Below are 25,484 nucleotides of genomic sequence, written 5' to 3' on the forward strand. Positions count from 1 at the left end.
CCCTCCAGTAACTCCTCATTTCACTCTGAAAAAAAAAAAAAAAAAAAAAAGCTAAGTTCTTCCATCGACAGCAGCCCTGCACACGACCTGCTCCCAGCCTCCTCTGAGCCCTCTTCCTGCTTACTCAGCTTCATCCACTCTTGCCTCCTTGCTGTAGGCCAAATATGCCAGACCTGGCTTCAGCCTTAGAGACTGCACTGGCATTTTCCTCTCCTGGAATGTTTTGTTCATGACTCTCACCCTCATTTTTTTTACTCACAGATCATCTTCTTATGATCACTCTGTTGGAAATTATACCCCCATCTTTTACCATTTTATATCCTTCTTACCCTACTTTACTTTTCTCCATAACACTTTTCATCTTTTGTATTATATATTATACAATATAATTGACTGATTATTATTTTCTAGTCTAAATCTGTCCACCTAAAATATAAATTCCATGAAGGTAAGATTTTGGCCTTAGATTTTTTTGTTTTTCTTTTTAATTTCACTTTTGTGAATAGGCCCTGGCAAAGACTTATCATAATTTTTTTTTTAAGTTAATGAAGATGTGAGGCAATTTTTTATTTTGCATTATAAAATATCAACTAAGAGCTGAGTCAAGTGCTTACAGTTTTTATCATACATGCTAATGTATTTGGTATAAAATTATTTCTCAATTATATTATTTTTAATTAACTATAGAATTTTGATAATACAAAATTTATTTTGTTTTAATATTTTGAAAATTAACTGGTTTACTTTTTAACAAAAATGTTCCAATTTTTCTTTTCTGTACAGAATGGGTGTTCTGGTGTCAATAGACATGAAAATGTTGGTCGACGACTTGCAAATCAACAAAATTTAAAAAGTAGTATTGAATCTGTAAAAACAGGTCTGCTTTTTAGCCCAGATAATGATGAAAGATTAACCAAGAACGGTAATGGTACATTTACATGATATTATTAGAGTTTTACTCAAAAAACCTAATTTGTTGTTTTTTTAATATATTTTTATTGATTTCAGAGAGGAAGGGGGGGAGAGAGAGACAGAGAGAGAGAGAGAGAGAGAAAGAGAGAGAGAGAGAGAGAGAGAAACATCAATGATGAGAGAGAATTATTGATTGGCTGCCTCCTGCTAGCCCCCTACTGGGGATTGAGCCCACAACATGGGCATATGCCCTCACCGGGAATCAAACCGTAACCTCCTGGTTCATAGGTCAATGCTCAACCACTGAGCCACGCCGGCTGGACTAATTTAGTTGTTTTTTAAAATAAAAGTTTTCCAGCTTAATTGAGATACAATTTACACATGTCCTTTCATTGCTTTTTTAATGATAAAATATATTAAATAACTGTTCTGAAAATTTAAAATTCATGTTTAAATAAAAAATTTGAATTGGCATTGTATTTTTCTGTGAATAATTGGAGGATGCTTATAAATATGAAAGTTTGACATTTAAAAATTCTTCGCAACAAATCTTATTTATTGGAATTAAATGCTTAGTACCTTTATTCACCATGTATTTGGATAATAATGTAAAAACTAGGTCAAATGTAAATGATTAAAAACCCTGAACTGTTTTATTTTAGGTTCAAAAAAGATCAGTAAGTCTGAGGAACATTTATTGACTCCAGAGCAACTGGATGGAACAAGTTACCGAATGTCTTGGACTGGACCTAGTAATTCAAGTTTTCGAGAAATAGAAGCAAAAGAAGCTTCTCCAATAGAGGGAAATCTTGAGGTGGAAAACTCTCGTTTGGAGCCTGATATGGTAGAAAAGTCATCTATTAATTCATATGAACTCACCCCTTCTAATGTACACAATAAGCATAATGACAACCTAACCGGAAGCTCTCTTAGTGGGGATGAAAATAACTTGAGTACAGAGACTTTGGTGAAAATTCAGAAAGCATTTTCTGATTCTGGAAGTAAGCTTCATGCATTGATAAACCACAAGCAGCCATCAATTACTAATGTGGGGAAAGTAAAAGTAAATGAAACATCTATAGCATATAGCTCACGGGAAAATCTATTTGAAAGTAATGATTTGACTGTGATAGCATCAAATGAACACCACACTGGTAAAAGTGAAAATAGTTTTTCAGAAAGAGACTTCTCACAACATCAAACTCACAAATTAGATAGAAAAGCAACTATAAAATGTTATTCAGCTAATATGAAGATGGAACATGATGATATCATTCATTCAGATATGCCAAATGATGACTTAAACAAGCAAGAATTGCCCAGTGATGAACAGATAAAAACACAACAGTCCCCAAGGGATAAACTAAATACTAAATTAAAGGAGGAGAATATGATTGAAGAGAACTTGTTGAATTGCCCAGCTCCTAGGGAGGATGCAGCTAACATCTCTTCCTCAGAGCAGATTACATGTGATACAACCAGCTTATCAAAACCTAGGCGTGTGACAATGGTTACACAGCAGTCACTGGTGGAAAAGTGTGATACAAGGCTATCTGAACATTTACAAGTAACAGAACATGGAAAGGTTTCAGACCACATACAATGGTTTAATAAGCTTTCTTTAAATGAATCAAATAGGACAAAGGTTAAATCACCTCTTAAGTTTCAGCGCACACCTGTCCGTCAGTCTGTCCGAAGAATTAATTCTTTGTTGGAGTATGACAGACAACCTGTAAGGCACAAATTGGCACATCTTGGTGATACTGCTTCTCCTCTGGTTAAATCAGTGAGCTGTGACAGTGCTCTTCCCTCTTGTATCGAAAGTACGTCAAACGATTCCTCAATTTCACATACCCAATCAGGTCCTAAGGAACGGAAGTCAGTTTCATGCAAACAGTCAAATGTTGATGCAGTTACAAGATCAAGCATGGGGTTAACTTCTAAATCTTTCTCACAGATGAAGAGGCACCCAGACTCTATGAATGCTTCGGTTGGGTCAACCAGAGTTTATAAACAAAAAGTGATATCTGATGGCCAAACTACTAGTAAGGGTCCTTTGGAGGATCTGACAAATCATGATATGTTAAGATCTGTTGTAAATAATAATACAGGCTTCTCTGGAATAAATAGCAGGATCCTTAGGAAGCCGTCAGAAAGAGAAAGGGTCTGGTATAAAGGTTCTCCCAAAAATCCTATTGGAAAAGTTCAACTACTACCAACAAGTAAACCTGTAGACTTGTAATTGGTAAATGTTATACTTGTCATTAATGTAAATAAAATCAGTTGGTGATGTGCTTGTTAATTTGTAGCTCAGGATGATTGTTACATGATAGATTTTTAATTTCATTGCACAAGCAACTTGGATTCTTGTGCTTGTATAAATGACTACTTTCCCTTAATTATGGCAATATTTAAGACTTTAATTTTATTGTGATGTTTTAAAACAGGATACACTTTACTTTTTAAAAGATTATTGACTGGCTTTGTAAGAAATTAATTTTTTAAAATTGCATGAATTTTATATCTTAACTGTGATGGGAAGAGTAGAATAAGTTGTGTCTATTTCCTGTTATTCCTCCTAAGTCTGATAAGGTTTCTACAAGAAATGTTTAGGATATAAAGGGAATAGATAAGACTTGCAAGTCTTATTTCTTGAATTACATTAATTTTTATTGTCTTTACTCAAATCCCTAGAAATTAACTTGTTTCAATAGCATCTTAATCCTTTATTCCTATTCAGGGCAAAATAATGAGGTTTCTATTGCCTGTAGATGTATACAGGGTGTTCACTGAAGAATGATGGCTAAAGTAGAGCAGTGCTAAAGTGTACCTATTTGGTGTGTTGCTGCAGGAATAATTGATGACTTTTAAGCCATACTATATTTTTAAAAGTAACTTGCACAAATACATTTATTTCTGTTTTGTCCAATGCAGAATTTAAAATTGAGGAATAAATAAGCTTGAAAATTTTAATCAAGGTGATTTCTTATATGCAGATGATTGATTCTTTGAAATACTTGATGCACCTCCACATTTACCTTGGATTCTTTTGTATGTTTTTTTCATTTATTGAGGTGACATTGGTCAACATGAACATATAAGTTTCAGGTGTGGATTTCCATGTTACAAAACCTGTATATTGCACTGTGTGCCCACTACCTTGGAGTCTTACAGTTTGGATTCATGCAAAAGCCCATGATGGCTTGTCTTGTGTGTAAATGTTATTTATTTAGCATAGATATTAAAGATAACTTTCTGAAACATAACTTGCCTGAGATTCTAATGAAATTCAACCCAAATTGTCAAGCAAATCTATATTTATATTTTAAATTATTAGAAGTTACAAATATTTAAGGAAGGAATGTTATTATCAATAGAGGATAGTCTGTGAGTTTTAGAGGAAGGAGTATGAAGATAGAATCTACCATTAGACATAGTTTTGTAAGTCAATTGTTAGAATGCCATATTCAGATGTTGAGGCAGAATAGGACAGCATTGCACACCTACTCAGCAACCAGACTCACAGTGTGTATATGTATGAGGCCTTTAACCCTTTGCGGTCCAATGTTATTTTTGGAATTCAAACAGTCTGGCCCAAATTAATTGATGGGATTGAATGTTGAACTTTTTAATGTTCTTATTGCTCGACGTTGGACCTGTTCCTAGCACTTGGTCTGTCGAGTCAGCCTCGAGGTTGGACCGAAAAGGGTTAAAGTCATCAAATGTTCGCTTCACCGAGTTCTACTTGATAGCAGTACATCTCTTTTCTTTCAAAGCTATTTCCTGTCTGTATTCATTACCTAGGAATCAACCCTTTCTCAGAACTAGTAAGTATTTGACTTATTTGAAGACTAAAAATCTGTACATATAAACATCCTGTTTATCTGACATCAAAACAGGTTTGTAGTGTTTATTGGCTGGGCATTTCAGTGTTTATGGTATTTACCTAGTAGTAGAGATAGAAAGTATTCATAAACCCTGAGATATATGTTGTCTGGTTCAAAGAAATTTTTAAACTTAAAAATGCGTTAATATCCTTTTACTAGTATATTCATGGGGATGAAATTGTTGCACTGGATGACTAGTAAAAAGGCATAGGAAATTAACTGTAGAAATCATCTGAATTAGTGGTTTTTCTGAGAGATGAATCAATAATGAGAGGTTTTAAAAACAATAAAAAAACCTACCCATATGTCACGCCCATGTTAGCTGAAAGTGAATTGCTTGGAGGTATGGTAATTAGAGAAAAAGAGTCAGGAAATTTGAGTTTTAGACTTGATTTAATCTTTTTTTTTTTGTTCCTCCTGCCCCCCCCCCCCAACACAAAATAATGTTCCCAGTGTCATGGAATATTTGATCAAATGATAAAGTTAAAAGTTCAAATACTAGTTCTGAGAACCAATGTGCATTAACTTCAAAGATTATTTTAATTGTTCTTTCTTACAAGTAAAGATCTAATATTAATTTGATTATTATGAGCAGCAAACTACAGTTACATAGAACTAAATTAGGTTGCTTGGCAACATCCTATAATCACTAAGAATTTAATATAAGATTTTTTTTTAGTTTATCCTCACCCAAGGATATTTTTTCTATTGATTTTTAGAGAGTGATAGGGAAAGAGGGTGAGAGAAACATCAATGTAAGAGACACATCAATTGGTTGCCTCCTGCACACACCCAACTGATGCTCTAACCACGTAGCAACACCAGCCAGGGCTTAATAAAGGAGTTTGATAATCGTCAGGCCCAGGATATAGATGGTAGATGTTTTGTTTTTAAAATTTCAGATTTTATGCAACATACACATTTCGGTGTATTTCAGTCAAATTTCCATTCATCACAAAAGCAGTAAATTGTAATAACTTCTCTATTTTTCCAAGCACAAAATGAAGATAACAACAATGTCAAAGTAAAACTCAGAATTGAAAGAAAAAACCTCAATATGGGTGAATAATAAATAATAAACTCCCAGCTTGGCCTTTGAACCTAGAACTAATAAACTATATTTGTACTATTGATTGAGTATATCCTGAAACAAAAAGCTGGAAATGAGCATCCACGGAAGAAACGCCTAGGAAGGAGGCTTGGCTTCAAACCAAAAGGCCATGTGTCTCAGGAATGATTTTCCTGTCCCCCTCAGCATTGCATGAAATTGCTGTAGGTGATCATGGATTTGAGCTGGGGGTAAAGAGATCTGGATTCTACACCCGTCAAGTTCCTCTTCAGTTATTCTCAGAACCCAGGTACTTTAGTCATCCCCAGTCTTGAAAAAAAATTGCAATATTTATTGTGTAGTTTTACATTTCAATTTAACAGAAGTTGCTAGCATTTTCTATTTAAGAGCCTGGTTCCCAATGAAAGGGCTCCTGAAAGCACCCTGAAGATAAACCCTACCCTATCGTTGCCATCATTAAAAGTTCTTAGGACCCTTCACATTTATTTCTCCTACCATTGTCCCCTTTCCTCTTACAGCTGAAAGGCTTAAAAACACAAAATGCCAGAAGGTGGCAGGATTAAAGATGTGCTATTGGGGCAAAGTACACAGTGGCGACCTGTCACATTGTTGAGATAAGTGCGTGAGAAAAGGTGGGTTACTTCCATAAGGGTCTATGGAGAGAGGATTCTAGGAGATGAGCTTGTGGAATGCGCGGGTGGAACGCTGTGTGGCTCCAGGTGGGAGGTGCCAGCATCTGGCTGCATTCAGGGGAGGCCTTGCTGGGCGGCCTCCACCTGCTGCGGGCGGGGCCAGGGCGGAGCCAAGATGCGGAGGGAGGTGTGACGCACCAGAGACTCAGACCGCCGCGCTGCCCGACCCCCAGCAAGGCCCGGACTCGCTGCAGGCTCCTCTGGCCCCTGGGTGAGTCCCGCGCTGATGCTGGGCCGCCTGAGGCCCCGCACAGACCCGAGGGTTCTTCGGGATGGGGAGTCGGGAAGGGCGTTCTGAAATCTTTGAGCTGGAGGCTGGCTGGGGGCAAAGGGTGGGTGCGGGGTTAGGAGGTTCGGCTACAAATACGAGGGAAAGCGTACCAAAGGAGGGGATTGTGTAGTTCGTCAAATCAGAACCGTGTTGGTCGGCGTGTACATGAAACAAAGCATCCTGCATTCGGTGCAGAGGAGGAAAGATGGAGATGGCTGGCAGCTGGCATCTGCCTCTGGCCTTTCTGTCAGAATGGCAGGTTTTGCTCGATGGGAAACAGGTTTTGTATCCAGGGGTGGGTAGAAAAGGCCTTTTTCTATACAGAAAAAGATAGGGGTTGTGAATGTTTCCATTTCAGGGGGAAATGCATAGAGAACGTAAAAAGAAAGGGGTTGCATGGCCCCTGCCGGAGCGTAGGTCAGCAGCTGCAGAGGGAAGCTGCGTGAATGTTTGTCCCCGTGTTCTGCAGGCCTCAGGCTCTACTGATGCCAACAGTTAGGACAGCGACTCCCCAGATTAGTTTTCTCCCTCTCGCCTGTCTGTCTTCCCTCTCATCACTCACTCGCCTAGATTCTAAGTCCAGAGCCGTGAGGTAATATTGCCAACATAAAGCAATGTCGGGGTTCTGTGCCTGGCATGGCTCCAGTCCTCCTTACAGGTGTTCCCACACTTCTGCTCACAACAATCCTACAAGCCAGATGCTTTTCTCATCCCCTTTTTGCAGAGAAGAAAACTGAGGATTTTGCCCCAAATCACCCGATTTTGCATGTGACAGAGCAAGCTTGCCTCATCTCCCCTTCCAGATCGCAGGGCAGACCTGAGCGGTGTGTGTGTTTCATTTCCTCTCAGGATCTCAAATGCATTAGATGTCTGCTAAGCTAAAGTGCTCCTTCCACCACTCTAGCCTTCTTGTGATTCTTTTTATTTTTATTTTTTTTAATATGGAAGCTAAATTTTATTTTATTTATTTTATTTTATTTTTTAAATTGTTTTATTGCTTAAAGTATTACTTTACCATCCGTGTCTTCCTAACTCCTTTCTGAGACTCCGCCCTCCCCCAGGCTCAAAATGTCCCTCTCCCTTTCTCAAAATTGAAACAAGTTAAATTTTGTTGTTTGTTTTAGTAAGAGGAAGAGGGTGGTACGGTTTAGGGGTGCTGCACAGCTTGCAGGGAGCTGCAAGGAGGAGAACTGCCGTTCCTGGCTGACCTTCCCAAGAAGGCTCCTCGAGCTGCTTTGTTTGTTTAACACCTTCCCACAGCTGATGTCCCAGCTGGAGTGGACATTTAAGGCAAAAGCAAACTCCTAGAATTTCCCCTCTCTAGGTGGTCCTCAAATTAGTACTTCGCATGATAGCATCATCACAGTTGCCAGTTGGCCGATGGATGCAATTTGATCTGATTTCTGCAGGTTAAAAATGGTCTCCAGGATGGTCTCTACCATGCTATCCGGCCTGATGTTTTGGTTGACATTTGGGTGGACTTCAACATCTGCCTATAGCCCGAGGACCCCCGACCGGGTCTCAGAAACGGACATGCAGAGGCTGCTCCATGGCGTTATGGAGCAGCTGGGCATCGCCAGGCCACGGGTGGAGTATCCAGCTCACCAGGCCATGAATCTCGTGGGCCCACAGAGCATCGAAGGTATGTACTGTGCTCCCCACTTTGCAGTTGCCATGAGTATATATGAGGAAACTCTGCTTCCTCTCTCCATTTTCCCTTTCTTCTTACCCTACACAGTATACACATCCACATGAGAATATAGGTCCTGTGTCAGCTCTACAGAAAGACTGGCACCCAGCCCAGGTCTTCGCCCATACTGATCTCTGGGAAGTTGTGTTCCCAGCTGGCTGCTTTTAAAGGCCTTCAAAGTGTAGGACCTGCAGGCTCCGATTTGGTTCTTAGGGATGACGTCATATAAGCCCAGAAGAGCCAAAAGAGGCACTGATGTTAAGCGTTTATGGCAGAAACTGTTCAAAAATATTTAAAACTATAAAAAAATGTTAATTAACTTGTTTTAATGTGGCAAGACCATTTCATCCCAGAAATTTTCTGTCTGGCAATGTGGTTGTAATGCTTTTATTAAAAAGCAGCACTTTGTTGTGTAATGACTTATTTTCAGAGGAAATCGGAATCTAGCTCTCAGGAGAGGCCCCTTATTTCCACGCCTTGCTTTGTGTCCTCCCCGGATCGGAGCGATCTCTTTCTCTGCTGAGCTGGAGCCCTAACGCAGTAGCCTGGGTACTGCAGTAGGTTAACTGCAGGGAGTGGGTCCTAAGGAAAAATGCAAATTATTTCCCTGAGTTTTCTCAGAACACACACCCAGCAAGTGCTACTCCCTGTGGATTATGATACATAATTTTACCTGAATTTTGAATTTCCTAAAAATGCTTTCTACCATGGGGTCCTGTGAATGCTGTGGATATTGTTGACATACAATTCTCGTTTCTGGCTTGTTACCCATAGTTTGAAGCCATTGAGTAAAACTAACTCTGTGGAGTTCTTGTCTATTTAGGCTGACATTTAAATTGTGGAATGGATTGACATGGGTGATGTGAATCAATAAGCATAGCAACCTAGCGAAGGGCTTGAATCATAAAGGGCTTCATGCCATCTGTCGCTTCGAGCACCCCTATCCCTTTCAGACCAGCTCTTTGGAGACAGTAAATATGTGCCCTTTCAGTGCAGTAAGTGCTAGGTTAGTCACCCAGCCGTTGTCATGGAGAAGGCTTTCTGAGTTTCTATTAATACCTGAGGCCTGATCATCGATATGGAAAAACAGCGGCTCCTTGGCATCAAAAGCCTGTGTGAATCTTGAGCCTCATTTTCTTCCCTGGATAGCCAACTAGTTAGCAGCCACTATATGCCAGGCACTGGGCAGGAGACCAGGGCAGTTCTGCCCTAAAGGTTCACTTTTGGGGGCTGGGAGGAGGATAGGTTGTCACGATACATCATGGCACGTGTTTTGTAGATGAACAGATAAGCTGCTGCCATGGAACCAGAGAATAGTAGTTTATTCTGCTTGGAAGTGGATTGGGTTGTCTGTAAGGAAATGCTTCTTTGAAGAAGCAACATTTAACCTGGGTTTTGAAGTTTGAGTCGGAGTTCATCCAGGAATGGCAAGTGAAAAGGCATGGAGATTTCAAAGAACATGGATTAGGACAATTCAAAATTAATCATTCTGTTTCTATTATTAACCTTGGGGTAATGTGAGGTCATAGCCATATTAGGTTCCCCCGAACAGCATTTGTGCAAGGGATGAATATTAGCTGGTGTTTTGGTATTCTATTACTGCTCCAAATTACCACCTGAACACGATAGCCATTTATTGTCTTGTGGTTCCCACTGCTCAGGAGTGAGACATGGGTTGCTGGGCTGCCTCTGTTCAGAGTTTTAGAGGTTGAAGTGAAGGTATTTTTTTTTCAACTTTATTTTTATTTTATTTATTTTTTATTTTATTTTTTTATTGCTTAAAGTATTACAAAGGGTATTACATATGTGTCCTTTTTTTCCCCCCCCGCCCTTGACAATCCCCTGGCCTCCCCTACCCCCCGAAGTGAAGGTATTGACCAGAGCTGCAGTCTTGACTGGAGCTCATGTCCCCTTCCAACCTCTGTAAGATTGTTGGCAGAATTCAGTTTCCCGCTGTTGTGGGACGGAGGTCCCCTTTTTCTTGCTGACTCTTGGCTGGGGTCCCTATCCGTTCCAAGAGGCCACCCTCAAGTTGTAAGCTGCATGGTGACCCTCTCGCAATGTGGCGGCTTGCTTCCTCAAGCAGAGGGAGACTATGCCTTTAGTCTAATTATAACAGAATTTAATTATGGGAGTGACTACCATCCCCTTGGTCATTTAAAAAAACCTTTATTGTTGAAGCTATTACATATGTCCTCTTTCCCCCCATCATCACCTTTGCCATTTAACTAGGAATTGATATCCCATTTTAGTCACAGCCACCCTCCCCGCTCCCCCCCCTGCCCCCCCCCGCTCCCCCCCCCCCCACACACACAATCAAAGGCAGAGGATTCTGCAAGCAGGTGCGCCAGCGGGTGGGCATCTTGGGTGCGCATCTTGGGAGTCATTTCAGAATTCTGCCCATTACAGCTTGTGTGAAAGCTCACAGAGAAAATACTCCAAAGACTTTAGAGGAAAAAAGGGAATGAAATAAAAAGCCTGGGTGTTTCGCAGCCCTGAGCCTTGCCATTAATTCATTGGGTATCTAATACTTACTCAAATGAGTGTAGTACTGTTTCAACTCTTCTATTTATTTGCCTTGTTTCTGTTCAGACATTCACTCAGGCTAATTCCCAGGCTTCTGACAGATACATGGAGTGTCTTTCATATCCCTTACAACATCTGTTTTAGGATTTTATTGTAAAGGAGCAAGTTAGAAAAGTATCTTTTTCTAATTTTAATAGAACCGTATACATAATGCATGTATTCTGGTGTGAATTTTAACAAACATTTAACATAGACTATTACCAAGGATACCTAGATTTAAATGTTTATTAGTGCCCTGGCTGGTTTGGCTCAGTGGATTGAGCATCGGCCTGCGGACTGAAGGGTCCCAGGTTCGATTTCGGTCAAGGGCACATGCCTGGGTTGCGGGCTCAATCCCCAGTGGGGGATATGCAGGAGGCAGCTGATCAATGATTTTCTCTCATCATTGATGTTTCTATCGCTCTCTCCCTCTCCCTTCTTCTCTAAAATCAACAAAGATATATTTTAAAAATAATAATAAATACATGTTTATTAGTGATGTGAGCTTAAGCAAAGTATTTAACTTCTCTGAGCTTTCATTTAGCTTGGGGGTAGGACTTGGGGAAGCAAAAGTAAAGTTTTAGCATCCATGACTGCATACTGGGAAATCATTTCTAAATGAATCATCCTCACTTTAGATGACCATTACTGGATCTTGAGTTCCTTGCAGGCAGGGCTGTTCATTGTCTAGTCCAGTGATGGCGAACCTATCACACGCGTGTCAGAGGTGACACTCGAACTCATTTTTTTGGTTGATTTTTCTTTGTTAAATGGCATTTAAATATATAAAATAAATATAAAAAATGTAAGTCTTTGTTTTACTATGGTTGCAAATATCAAAAAATTTCTATATGTGACACGGCACCAGAGTTAAGTTAGGGTTTTTCAAAATGCTGACATGCCGAGCTCAAAAGGTTCGCCATCACTGCTCTAGTCCATGGCACATAGAAAACAGTTTCCTCTTATTTTGTCTACTCCGATTAATTCATTGTATGATCCTTAGATTAATCTCATTATTGATGCATATTATCCCTCAAACGTAGTATTATAAACAAACCTTTTAGTACAGCAAATAGTATCAGTATAAATTGCCATTAGTCACTGAGGTCATATGTCCCATGAAAAAAATATTTCCTCCCTAATCCATGTCCCTTCCGGGTACTGCAACACTGCCTGCTCCCCTTCACAGGAACCTTTTGACACATACTGCCTGTGCTGCCTCCCCTCCCAGTTCTCTCCTGGTGCATCGTAGCCCACTGTTCCCACACTCCTTTGTCAAGTGTCTCTTCTTTTTTAAAACCAGTTACTTATTGAGTTTTATTTATCTTTATTGTTGAAAGTATTACAGATGTCCCCTTTTCTCCCAATGACCCCCTCCATCCCACACCCCACACCCCAAGGAGTATTTCTTGACTGCCAGGCATGCTTTTCGGTACTGAGGAAATAAACACGAACCTCAGAGATTTGGCCGGGCAGAGGACATAGCCCTTAAATAAGCAAATAAGTAAAATATAGAATAAATCAAATGGTTATAAGTGCTATAAAAATATAAAGCAGAGGAGGGGTGGGGGGAGAAGACGACTTAAAATAAGGACAAGGGACTCCTCACTGGGAAGGTGAGCAAAAATCGGGGAGTTGGGAGTGAGCTGTGTGAGATATGGAAGGAGGCACTCCAGGCAAAGGAAGCTGCATGTGCAGACGCTGCAAGATGGGAGCCCGGAGGCCGGAGTGGCTGGAGCCCGGGACTCAGGGGAGTCAAGGAGGGGAGACTTGGTCGTGCAGGAGGGCAGCCAGGAGGCTAGTATGTGGGACAGATCACATAGGGTCTCACCGCCCTATGTGGGATGGGCCTTTAGAAAGGATCGCTCTGAGGGCTGTACTGAAAATATCCCTGTAGGGAGGAGGCCTGGGGTCGGGCCATGAGTCTACTGGAAGATCCAGGTGAGGGATGTACTGGCCTAATAGCTAGCAACGTGGTGAGGCATGTCCCTTTCTGGGTATATTTTGAAGTTAAGCCAACAGGATTTGCTGGCGGGTTGCAGGTAGGAACTGAAAGAAAGAGAGGATTTGGGGTGACACCAGGATTTTGGCCTGAGGGAATGGAAAGGGGCAAACTGAGGAAATTCAGGGGAAGCCCACTACATGAGCAATTCAAAGACAGAAAGGGAAAATGCCGTGTATATGACATCCTGAGCTAAGGCGAGGCGAGGTGCCTCAGGGCTTCAGAGCGTCATGGCAGGAGGGTAAAGACAGAAGTTCGGTGACTAGTAGTTTGCTGTGCCATATAGATGGGCAAAAAAGGTTATCTCTGATTATCTTATCATGGGCAAGGCCCCTAATTCAAATTCTTCTATGTGATTAAAGGGGGCTGGGCAGAAGTTTCTCTTGAGCCTACAGTCTCTGTTGCCATTAGCTCAAGATAATCTGCAAACCACAGAGGCATATCCTGGGGTGACTCATTTGGAATCCCTGCAGTACTCAGTAAGACTGAACATATGATATCAGGGGAAAATAAATATATCTAGAGGCAATAAGTACGTAAATACTATTTGACATCTGGATCTGTTGAGACCTTTTTCCTTTTAGTTCAAGGAAAATATTCCATTTCTATTCTGTTTTGTTTTTTTAAAAACTACCTAGAAAGTTTTGCCAAGAGCTCCATGATATTTGCTTGCTTGCTTTGTGACCCATCACCATGGTGCAGCCTTTGTGCCCTTCATACAGCTGCCTGCCGATTGAGAAACAGGAAGGACTATTTGCAATTCTGGAACTAAACCAGCAGGGGGCCAGCTAGGCCCAAAGTATATCACAGGATTCCTGCCACCCCGTAGCCAGCCTCCTGGTTGTTATTTGCTTGCTCTAAGGCAGTGGTTCTCAACCTTCCTAATGCCGTGACCCTTTAATACAGTTCCTCATGTTGTGGTGACCCCCAATTTCATTGTTACAAATTGAACATAATTAAAGCATAGTGATTAATCACAAAAACAATATGTAATTATATATGTGTTTTCCGATGGTCTTAGGCGACCCCTGTGAAAGGGTGGTTCGACCCCCAAAGGGGTCGCGACCCACAGGTTGAGAACTGCTGCTCTAAGGTGTTCTGAGGAGGAAGCATTTACCAAAAACATCCAGAGAGGACTAGGGGTTATTTTTTATTTCTCCATAGGCACCTTACACATGACTTGGTAAGGAGCATTTTTTTAAAATGTAAAACAAAAACACAAAATAAAGACAAACAGGGAGCAGCGTGGTGTTTTATAGAGGAAAAAAAATGTGCTTTAAGAGCAAAGAGATCTGGGGTTGAGTCTTGGCCGTACTATTTGCTAGCTTTGGGTGATCTTGGCAACTTTCCTGAGCTTTGCCTTTTTCATCTATAAAGTGGGGCTTCCAGCCCACTCTCTCACAGCAATAAGTGGGTGCTGTTAGTAGTAACTGAACTGTGGGCCCGCCACCTCTCACTTTGGAGGTTATCGACAGTACATGTTTAATCATTTTTTAAAAAATATATTTTTATTGATTTCAGAGAGGAAGGGAGAGGGAGAGGGAGAGGGAGAGGGAGAGAAACATCTATGATGGGAGAGAATCATCGGTCAGCAGCCTCCTGCACGCCCTCCACTGGGGATCAGGCCTGCAACCTGGGCATGTGCCCTGACCCAGAAACCAATCTGGACCTCCTGGTTCATAGGTCAGCGCTGAGCTGAGCCACACTGGCCGGCAGTACATTTTCAGTCTTTCCCCTGACACTGGTTTGATGACTCCTCCGCGTAGCCATACAGTTCACATGTGCTCCAGTGCACCCTGTACTGCAGCAGCGCCTCTTCCCTGTAGCTGCTCGTTGGTCCCTGTGGCACAGCTACTGGTGCTTGTGTTATTATCCCCAGAAACGAGTAAAGCCGCCGGGGCCCCAGGGATTGATTCAGAGAGCAGTGGCTATGGGATAGAGGCTCTTGGGAGGCAGAGCTGGCTCTGCCGAGGTTGGTCTTTGATGAATCCAGTCTGAAATGTGCTTGTCTTCAGAGTATTAACAGCCTCGGGTAAGAGCAGTTCTTCTGTGCCACTGGCTCATTTCATCACCGATCTAGGCCCTGAGATCTAGCTCTGCGGTAACACCGGACATTGAACCACTAAGACAGAAATTTAGGAATATTGGCATTTGATGGTTTCAAATAATTTTGAATCTATACGGTCAGTTCTCTGTATCCATGGGTTCCACATTCACAGATTCTACCAACCCATGGATTAAAAAATTATTTTCTCAAAACTGTTACATTGTTGCCAATGTGTACTGCCGGGGTCCAACCCCAGTGGGTCCAGGGGTTCCCAAAGGCGTAGACGGAGTCGGCGAAGAAGGAAGGACACGGAGACAGTGTTCAGTTGATCAGCAGCCTAGCCAGGATCTCTAGCCAGGATCTCCAGCCAAGTTCTGGTCTGGATCTCCAGAGAGGTTCTGCTTCGGATCTCCAGCGAGGTTCTGTAGCCATGTTCCCTCGCTAGGTTCTCCAGCCAGGTTCTGTCCAGGCTCTCCAGTCAGGTTCTCCTGCCAATCTCTGTAGTCAGGTTCAGTCCAGGATCCCTTGCCATGTTCTCCCGCTAGGCTCTGTCTCTAGGCTCCGAGGCCAGTCCCTCTCCAGGATCCTCCGGCATGCTCTCTCCAGCGAAGTTCTTCTGTCTCTAGGCTCCGTGTAGGTTCTGTCTTCTTGATTCTGTTCTAAGTTCTGAGTGTTTCTGTCTTGTTACAACTGTATTTATACCAGTTGATTCAATCCTATCAATCTCTATTACAAAGGTTAGGGCGTTTCTTATCCCCATTCCAGGGAGAAAAGATTATGTAGCTTAAGCATGATTGTTCGTAGTTAAAGGGATTAATTACCCGCCTGGCACTTAGTTGAGGGGTTTTATTCCCTCCCTAACTTCAGGGGAAAATCCCTACCTGGGGATTCAACCTTTCTCGGAGAGGTGACTTTGGTTAAAACACAGCGCCAAGAAGGTGAGCAAACATATTAAGAACCGTATGCCATATATGCCAGGTCCCTTGAAACAGCAAGGATGGACCGGCTCCCGGCAGTGTACTATGTAGTTAGGCCTTTGAAGGTTGTGTCTGCACTGAACATGGACAGACCTTTTTCTTGTCATTATTCCCCAAACCAAGCATGTCAAACTCAAAGGCTAACACGGGCCAAATAAATGAAGCATGCAGCCCGTGGGCTGTGAGTTTGACATGCTTGCCCTAAACAATACAGAACAACTATTTGTATAGCATTTACATTGTATTAGGTATTATACGTAATCTAGAGGTGGTTTGAAGTATATGGGAGGATGCGTGCTGGTTACATGCAAGTACTACACTTTATATAAGGGACTTGAGCATCCACCGAGTTTGAGCATCCACGGGAGTCCTGGAACCAGTTCCCCGTGGAGACTGAGGGAACACTATTGCCAAACATAAAAATACCAAAATTCTTTTTTCATAACAGTGACTTTTGGGACTCAATTATTTTATTTCGAAACAAGGAGAACTGAGATTATTTCCTTAATGAATACTAGTGGAGAAAGAGTCCTTTGTAAGATAAAGCCTATTTGAAGGGGTGGATGCTAAGAAGTCTCTACTTAGCCAGCCTTTGGCCTTGGTAAAGGAGCTGCAGTGCCTCCAGTCTGCCACAGGGGGGCAACAGTGCTTCCCTTTTGAAGGTCGGAGGGTGGAGAGATTGCAACTTGTTTCTGGCTGGCCTTTCCCTGCAGTTGGAGGAAGGAGTGGGGCTGACTCTTGCCCCAGGTATCCGGACTAAAATCTGTGTCTGGGCTGTTCCCTTCCCGAGGAACCAATGAGAGCAGTGGGTGTGAGGGCTGTCTGCGTGGGCCAGGGCCTCCAGTTTGCCCATGCCCTTTGGGGTTCTGTTGAGCCCATCCTGAACTCAAATCCTTAAAGCAAAGTCCCTGGATGATTTCCAGTTTTCTTTCGTGGGAAGTTGCACAGATGGTGATAAGAAATTGAAAAGGGATAGCAGGGGGTCTGGGTTGTTTTTCTGGGAGGAGGCAGAACAGGGGGATGAAATGATGACTTGTTTTGTGTTGTGTTTAAGGTACCGGGACACCCAGGTGTGGGGATCCAGAGAGCACTGAGATGTACAGATACAGGGGCGATCCTGGGAGGAGGGAGAGGTTTGGGAGTCATCCCCATGCTGGTGGTGGCTGAGGCTACAGGTGACCCTGCTAAGTACCAGGAAGGGGAGCAGAGCACCCAAGAAAAAGGCCTGGAAGACTCGGGGCATGGGACCAGGTAGAAGAATCTGGAAAGAAAGACTGGGAATAAATGAGAACCAGAGAGGTGAAGTGCAAAGAAAACAAGGAAAGAGTTTCAGGAGGGGGCAGTGGTCACCACTGTCCAAATCAGCAGAGAGGTCACGTGAAATAAGAACCACTGGGGGTGACGTGCTCACTGGGTGTGGCCACACGGAAGGTACTGGGGGCGTGGATGGAACTGAAAGCCCTGTGGGGTGGTGGGGCAGAGGTCACACGGCAGCAGACAGAGAAAACAAAATGTAAAAGCTGTTACCTGAGCCTCCAGGTCAGGAGGAGAAGATAATAATAGTTTCAGGAGGCTAGGGTGGGGGTGGGGAGGTGGGGAGGAGGAGAGGAGGAGAGGATGATGTAGAGATGAAGAAGGTTTTGCCTTAGAGAGTTAAACTTGAGTAAGTGCTCATTGGCAAGAACCAGTGGGGAGGGAGAGTTGGAGATGTGGGATGAGGAGCAGTTGAGAAAGTGGAAGAAGTTCCTGAGGAGATGCGAGGGGATCAGCCCCGAGCACAGGCCTGGCGTTTTCCAACACTGACAACGAAGGAGAGGCAGACAGATGTGTCTGGATGCAGTCAAATTCAGAGGTTTTCGCCTTAGTATTTGCAGACACACTATATATATTTTAAAATATATTTTTATTGATTTCAGAGAGGAAGGGAGAGGGAGAGATATATAAACATCAATGACGAGAGAGAATCATTAATCGGCTGCCTCCTGCACACCCCCCACTTGGGATGAAGCCCGAAAAACCTGGGCATGTGCCCTGACGGGGAATTGAACCATGACCTCCTGGTTCATAGGTCAGTGCTCAAACACTGAGCCACACTGGCCTGGAGACAGGCTATATTCCTTTTCTTTTCTTTTTTTTTTTAAACTATTTTAAATATATTTTATTGATTTTTTACAGAGAGGAAGGGAGAGGGATAGAAAGTTAGAAACATCGATGAGAGAGAAACATCGATCAGCTGCCTCCTGCACACTCCCTACTGGGGATGTGCCCTCAACCAAGGTACATGCCCTTGACTGGAATCAAACCTGGGACCCTTGAGTCCGCAGGCTGACGCTCTATCCACTGAACCAAACAGGTTAGGGAAGGCTATATTCTTTTAAGCCACCTGCTCAGAATTAAAATATGAATGAAATGCAGTCAGCCTCACAAATCTCTGTTCTTTTGTATGCATATCATATACCTTATCTATGTTTTTTGATATTTTAAAATTTCAGACAACTGATTTTAGCTTTTTATGAATGTAATCTATTATTTATTTGCTAATTATATTATAAATAACATTACATAACTCCTAGATATCTTGTAAAATGTAATCCAAGTTGAAAAATCTACAGTGTCATCTTTGTCTACTTTTTACTTCTTAGCAATAAATGGTTTAGTGAGGCATAAACCAAGAACAAAAATGGAAAATAATCTTAATAATCTTAGTGTACATTTTAAGTGACTTTGCAGCAGTCCTATATAATAAAAGGCTAATATGCAAATAGACCGAACAGCGGAACTACTGAACAACCAGCTGCTATGATGTGCGCTGACCACCATGGCAGGTGTCTGCAGCAGGCGGCAGAGTGCAGAACATGGTGGTTACTGAAAATTCTTTACTTCTGTGCACTGTGGTCCCAACCGGCTCTTGCACCTGCTGCCAGCACTGGCCCCACTCACATCCACTGCCAGCGCCAGAGCCGCTGCTCACACCCACTCCCGGCGTTTGACGCTGGTCCCGCTCAGCACCATCAGCAGGTGCGAGCGGTGGCTGCCGCCCCCATCACCCCTGAGGGCTTCTCCACCTCCCCCTGCTCCTGAGGGGTGATCTGGGCAGCAGCTGCCGCTTGCACCTTCTGACAGTGCTGGCTCTGTTAGCACCCACTGCTGGCACCAGCCCCAATTGCTCTGCACCATCAGCGGGTGCAAGCAGGGCCAGCACCATCAGCGCGTGTGAGTGGCAGCAGCGGTGGCAGGAACAGGGCTGCCAGCAGACAGGGGACCGGGGTCCACAGTGGGAGCGACCGGGTGGGGGTGTGGAGGATGAGCCAAGATCCACTCCTGTGCCCACCACAGCCTCACGGCCCACAGTTCCTTTCAAGGTGCACGAATTCGTGCACTGGGCCACTAGTACAATATAAAATATTAGTACAGTCTTACTGTGTGCACAAATGTGAAGTAATGTGAACCCCCACAAAGTAACAATTGTCAAGAGTCACAATTTCAATGTAGGAGGCTTGGTTGGTAATTATCAACAGTGCTTATTGCCTTTTAGCGGGTAAGCAGAAATGACTATCATCCTCAGTCAGGGTTGTTTTTAAATTATGTGAAAATTGAATGATGTAAGGTCTTCAGTTCACCTCTTAAATAACACATGACTATCTCATAACGGCAGAGAGGTACACAGAAAACCAGAGCACCTGAATAGCTCACAGCCACCCCCCCCCCCCCATGCCCAGGAGGGCCTGGCTTTCCCTGCCTCAGGCTCAGCAGCAGACTCCTCTCTTCTGAGTGTGAGCTCCTCCCAGTTCCTGATGCAAACAGGCTCTGGTGGGTCCTCCCAGACGCGCTGTCCTGCTGAAGCCCAGAGTAGGTTCACGCGGGGACCTTGTTCCACTCACCTGAGACCTGCACCGGAGCAAGGGAGGGGCAACAGCAGTGTGCGGAGTGAGCAGGGAAGCCATGGTGAACAATTTCCCACAGATAACTGATGGGTGATCACTCACACGCAGGAGGTGGGCTAGTGGCAGCTACATTTTAGATAAGATTTTATGGTTTGCAGAAATACCTTCCTGGCTCTGTCTCATTTGATAGAACCTTTGTAACAGTGTGTGTGTGTGTGTGTGTGTGTGTGTGTGTGTGTGTGTGTGTGTGTTTAGGTTTAAAGTTGCCCACGTCACTGAGCTTTAGGAGTTAGTTGGCAAGCAGCTGTGTCAGGTCTCTCCTCCAGGTGTCTCCTACCCCCTAGGCCCATGATGGTGAACCTATGACAGGCGAACTCATTTTTTTGGTTGATTTTTCTTTGTTAAATGGCATTTAAATATATAAAATAAATATCAAAAATATAAGTCTTTGTTTTACTATGGTTGCAAATATCAAAAAATTTCTATATGTGACACGGCACCAGAGTTAAGTGAGGGCTTTTCAAAATGCTGACACGCCGAGCTCAAAAGATTCGCCATCACTGCCCTAGGGCCTAGGCTGTGATATTTAGCTGAGCAGCTGCAATGGTGCTGGCAGTCGTGGTAAGCCACGTGTGGATTTGGGCACATGGTGTTTCAGGGACACGAGGGAAGCTTCAGGGGCACATTTTCGGACTCACTGCCCCCTTGGAACAAATTGGCGCATGTCCCTGGTGCATGACGAAAGCTCTGGCAGCAGGAGGGCTTGGCAGACGCCAGCTTGGCAGCACGAGGAAAACCAAGTGTGCACTTCTACCCGTGGTGTGCCGTGTGACTGGAGCAGCAGATGGGTGTGTGTGTGTGTGGGGGGGGTGGTCCCTGGGGAAGCAGGAGGAGCCTGGCGCAGGCAGCCAGGGGTCTGGTCCTGCCTCACACCAGTCGTGGGGCGCTGAGCAAGTCCCTTAGGCTCTATGAAGTTCATGTCCCCAATGTGAAAATGGAGGTGAGTGGTCCAGTCCATCCCACGGGGTCAATATGGTAGCCAAATACTGTATAGGGTGGGCAAAAATAGGTTTACAGTAGTGAGTACATGAAACAGTTTATTCTTTTTTTAAAAAATATATTTTTTATTGATTAAGATATTACATATGTGTTCTTATCCCCACGTTACCCTCTACCCCCACCCCCCCCGCTCATGCCCTCACCCCCCCCGTTGTCCGTGTCCATTGGTTAGGCCTATATGCCTGCATGTAAGTCCTTTGGTTGATCTTTCCCCCTTACCCCCACCCTCCCCCACCCTCCCTCCAAGGCCCGACAGTCCAATCAATGCCTCTCTGTCTCTGGATCAGTCCTTGTTCATCAGTTTGTGTTGTTCATTATATTCCACAAATGAGTGAGATCATGTGGTATTTATCCGCTCTCCAGTTCCATCCATGCTGTGACAAATGGTAAGAGTTCCTTTTTCTTTTTCCTCTTCTTAAAGAATACCTTTCAGCATTTCATATAATGCTGGTTTGGTGGTGATGAACTCCTTTAGCGTTTTCTTATCTGTGAAGCTCTTTATCTGACCTTCTATTCTGAATGATAGCTTTGCTGGATAAAGTAATCTTGGTTGTAGGTTCTTGCTGTTCATCACTTTGAATATTTCTTGCCACTCTCTTCTGGCTTGCATGGTTTCTGTTGAGAAATCAGCTGATAGTGGTATGGGTACTCCCTTGTAGGTAACTGACTGTCTTTCTCTTGCTGCTTTTAAGATTCTCTCTTTGTCTTTTGCTCTTGGCATTTTAATTATGATGTGTCTTGGTGTGGTCCTCTTTGGGTTCCTTCTGTTTGGGGTTCTCTGCGCTTCCTGGACTTGTAAGTCTATTTCTTTGACCAGGTAGGGGAAGTTTTCTGTCATTATTTCTTCAAATAGGTTTTCAATATCTTGCCCTCTCTCTTCTTCTGGTACCCCTATAATTCTGATGTTGGTACGTTTGAAGTTGTCCCAGAGGCTCCTTACACTATCTTCATATTTTTGGAATCTTTTTTCTTTTTCGGTTGGGTCTTTTTTTGTTTCTTCGTATTTCAAATCTTTGACTTGATTCTTGGGATCCTCTTGTTTGCTGTTGGATCTCTGTATATTATTCTTTATTTCAGTCAGTGTATGCTTAATTTCTAGTTGGTCCTTTTTCATATCCTCGAGAGTCTCACTAGATTTATCGAGGGCCTCACTAAATTTATTGGCGGTTTCCATAAAATTCTTGAAAAACCTTATAAACGTGGCCTTGAACTCTATATCCAGTCGTTTGCTTTCCTCCATTTCTGTCATTTGTGACCTGTTTCTTTGTCTCCGCATTTTTTATGCTTCCCTGTGTTGGTAGAGTGGTTTTGTGTGCTAGGTGTCCTGTAGGGCCCAGTGGCTCAGCCTCCCCAGTTACCTGAGGTGGACACTCTTGGTGTACCCCCTTGTGGGCTTTTTGCACAGTCTTATTGTAGTTATGCCTTGATTGTTGTAGGATCACTGGGAGGAATTGACCTCCAGGCCAATTGGCAGTGAGAATCAGCTGTGTCTGCAGTGGGAGAACTTCTGTGCTGAAGACACCCTTCTGGGGCAAGACTTGCTTCAGTGGGGATTTGGTGCTCACTGAGTCTGCACCCTGAGTGTGTCCCTTATGGATCTGAGGAGTTGTAATCTGGATGGTCCCCCTCTGACCACTGGGTACACTGGCTCTTGGATCTAAGGAGGTGCTAATTTAGCCTCTGCCTGAGGTTACACAGCAGGAGCTACGAAGAGAACTGCAGATTCCCCTTCCTTTTTTGGAATTTGGAGGTACCCTGATGAGGCCCATCTGTGAAGCAATGCAAGCTGCTGTGGGGCCTTGGGCCTTCTCTTGGAAGTTCTGGGTCTGTGACCCTGCTGCAGTTTGTTAGGTAATGTTCAGGTTGCAAAGGGCCGGGGCATTCATATGCAAAAGCCTCTGCCGCAGCCTGGGTGGGGCGGGGTCTCAGGGAATCAAAGGGTGGAGCAAGCAGCTTTGGCGGATCCTCAGCCCTGCCCTAAGGGGCCGGGCATCTCAGTGTCCCGGTAATTGCTGCACGCACCTCTGAGGGAAAGCCGACCTCAAGTTCCGAGTTCTGCCCGCTGCCAGACAGTCCAGTTTCTCCCCGTATGAGTCCTGGGTCCCCAGAGACTTCCTGGAACCGGAGTTCAGAGCAGTCGGGAGCTTGTGACTCCCTCTTGATTTAAAAAGACAGCCGCGTCCTCAGGTATCAGCCCCTTTCCGCGCGCGAGCCTCCGTACCTCTGCACTTTACTTCCACAGCTCCTCTGGCTCTCAGTGTGGTTTTCTTTCCTTCTAGTTGTGGAATTTCCACTCAGCCAGCTTTCCTGTAGTTCTGGATGCTGTTCATTTTGTCTTTATGTTGTTGTTTTTGAAGTTGTTGTGGGAGGGAGCGATTTCCTGGTGTTTATCTATGCCGCCATCTTAGTTTCTCTCCAGTTTATTCTTGTATTATTATTTATTATGTGTGATTTTCCATATGAACTACTATAAGCCTACTTTTGCCCACCCTGAAATTTTAAAGTGTTTGGGGCAATCTAAAATATTATGTAAGCCCTGGACAGGTGGCTCAGTTTGTTGGAGCATCGTCCCATACACCAAAAGGTTGTGGATTCAATTACCAGTCCAGGCAAGTATGGGAGACAGCCAACTGATGTTCTCTCTCTCTCTCTCTCTCTCTCTCTCTCTCTCTCTCTCTCTCTCAAGTCGGTAGGGACATATCCTCCGGTGAGAATAATAAAAGTAAAGTGTTGCACGAATGCAAAGCAGCATTCTGTGGTCATTGCCTCTTGCATCCACCACACGTATTTCCAGGTGTGAATGGCTTCATGGCTGGATGGTTGTCATATTCTGTGGCCATGTCCCACGTTCCCTGTGCCTGTGCCCTCCTCGGCCTGGCCTCAGAAACCTGTCCAATAGGCATGTGAGGCTGGATGCTTACTGCCAGTTCTGGTAAAAGGCAACTTTCACACACTCAGCTGTGCTTGTTCTATTTCTTGTCCTTGTGGCTACCTAAGTACTGTGATTTGCCATGAAATAGATTACAGAAGCATCTTTAAGGTCAAGAATTCTAGTCCACTGCCATGCTGAGAGGGAAGTGGGCGCCGGCCGACACCTGCAGACGGACATGGGAGAGAGACGTGAGTGGCAGGCAGGTGTGAGAGGGAAGGCCATGCAGGTGTGAGAGGGAAGGCCATGCAGGTGTGAGAGGGCTGTAAAGGCCACTCCTGGTGCCCTGAGAGCAGACTGTCCACGGCTGGCGTGTCTCACAGGCTAAGATCAACACACTTCCCTGGAGCCAGGCATCCTGTCAAAACACCATCTAGCTGCCATGAGCTTCGCGGAGGGGTTTAGGATCTGAAGGACGGGCTGATGCACAAATGAAAATGCTACACAAGAAATATGAATTTAGAAGGCATTGGGGGCCAGGTGGAGCCTCTTTTCTTGAACAGACACACCAACTTCTGGCCTGGTCCACTATTTATTTACTTGAATACACATTTGCCCATTAGCAATGCATACAGGCAGATCAAAGGTAAAGTTTGGTAAACAGCATAAGGATTATCAGGTTAGGAAATTGCCTTGAGCCATTGAGCCCACAGCAGGGCAGTATTATGCTGATTTTCAGCCCTGCTGAATATCCAAGTCCATCGGCCTTCCAATTGGTCTTTCTGCATTAATATGCTAACAGCTGTTGCCTTTAGCCTCCAGCATATCGCACAGTTCCATTTTCATTTACTTAGTGCCTACTATGTGCCAGAAACTGTGACCTTGATAAATTTTATGACCAACAAACCTGCATTTCATTTATTCTATTTTGCAATATGTTAAGACACTTGATCAGGGTCTTAACATAGGGTCTTTTTAAAACAGTAAGAGCCAGGCATTTTCTTTGTTTGACCTGTTACTAAAGGTCAAACTGAGCAGAGGAATTAAGTAGTTTCACAGAACATCAATGATGGGGCAGGACGAGACTGTGGCCCCCTTGCTTTGCTATCCCCTGGCTGCCTCTTCCCTTGGTGCGTGGGTGTGGGGCATCCAGAATGATTGCCCAGAGAGATCAGGAGTGGTGACCTGTATTCACGCACTGCCTGCCTCCAGTGAGGCGGGCCAGCTCAGTGGGCTGATGCAGACTGATGCCCAGATAGCTGCAAAGGGAGAAATGGGCCTGTTTCCTCTTGTGGGACTAGAGCCCTTGTTAAGGAGGCTGGGGTCCAGGGGAGGGAAAGATCCAGAAATATTGAAATGCGCACCTAGAGCATGCTGGGACAGAAGCTGAGAGCCCAGGGTGTGGGTCAGACGGCACCAAGGGTATTGGCCCCAGAAAAGACATCCTAGGTCAGTTGAACTTGAGCTGGATTCCTTGAGGAGGGGTAGGGCTTGGATCAGGGGGACTCACGGTCAGGCAGGAAGAAGTGGGAAGGGATATACTTTTTAGCCAGTACATGT

At 44.0% G+C, this 25,484-nt stretch overlaps 2 protein-coding genes across 4 annotated transcripts in view; both read left to right on the forward strand.

Annotated features, from left to right (window-relative positions):
- Positions 1-3,889, forward strand: part of ARHGAP11A (Rho GTPase activating protein 11A) — a 31,324-nt gene extending 27,435 nt beyond the window's left edge. For both annotated transcript variants that reach the window (XM_059705465.1, XM_059705475.1), the window contains exons 11-12: positions 784-922; positions 1,575-3,889. In XM_059705465.1, coding sequence (XP_059561448.1) covers positions 784-922; positions 1,575-3,154 — 1,719 coding nt within the window. In that variant the 3' untranslated portion in view covers positions 3,155-3,889. The remainder of the gene's footprint in view (positions 1-783; positions 923-1,574) is intronic.
- Positions 3,890-6,643: 2,754 nt separating this feature from the next.
- SCG5 (secretogranin V) overlaps positions 6,644-25,484 on the forward strand; it is a 64,424-nt gene continuing 45,583 nt past the window's right edge. For both annotated transcript variants that reach the window (XM_059705495.1, XM_059705505.1), the window contains exons 1-2: positions 6,644-6,771; positions 8,241-8,473. In XM_059705495.1, the coding sequence (XP_059561478.1) occupies positions 8,248-8,473 (226 nt within the window). In that variant the 5' untranslated portion in view covers positions 6,644-6,771; positions 8,241-8,247. The remainder of the gene's footprint in view (positions 6,772-8,240; positions 8,474-25,484) is intronic.

This window comes from Myotis daubentonii, chromosome 1 (assembly GCF_963259705.1).
Source record: "Myotis daubentonii chromosome 1, mMyoDau2.1, whole genome shotgun sequence".
In the NCBI taxonomy this organism is placed as follows: Eukaryota; Metazoa; Chordata; class Mammalia; order Chiroptera; family Vespertilionidae; genus Myotis; species Myotis daubentonii.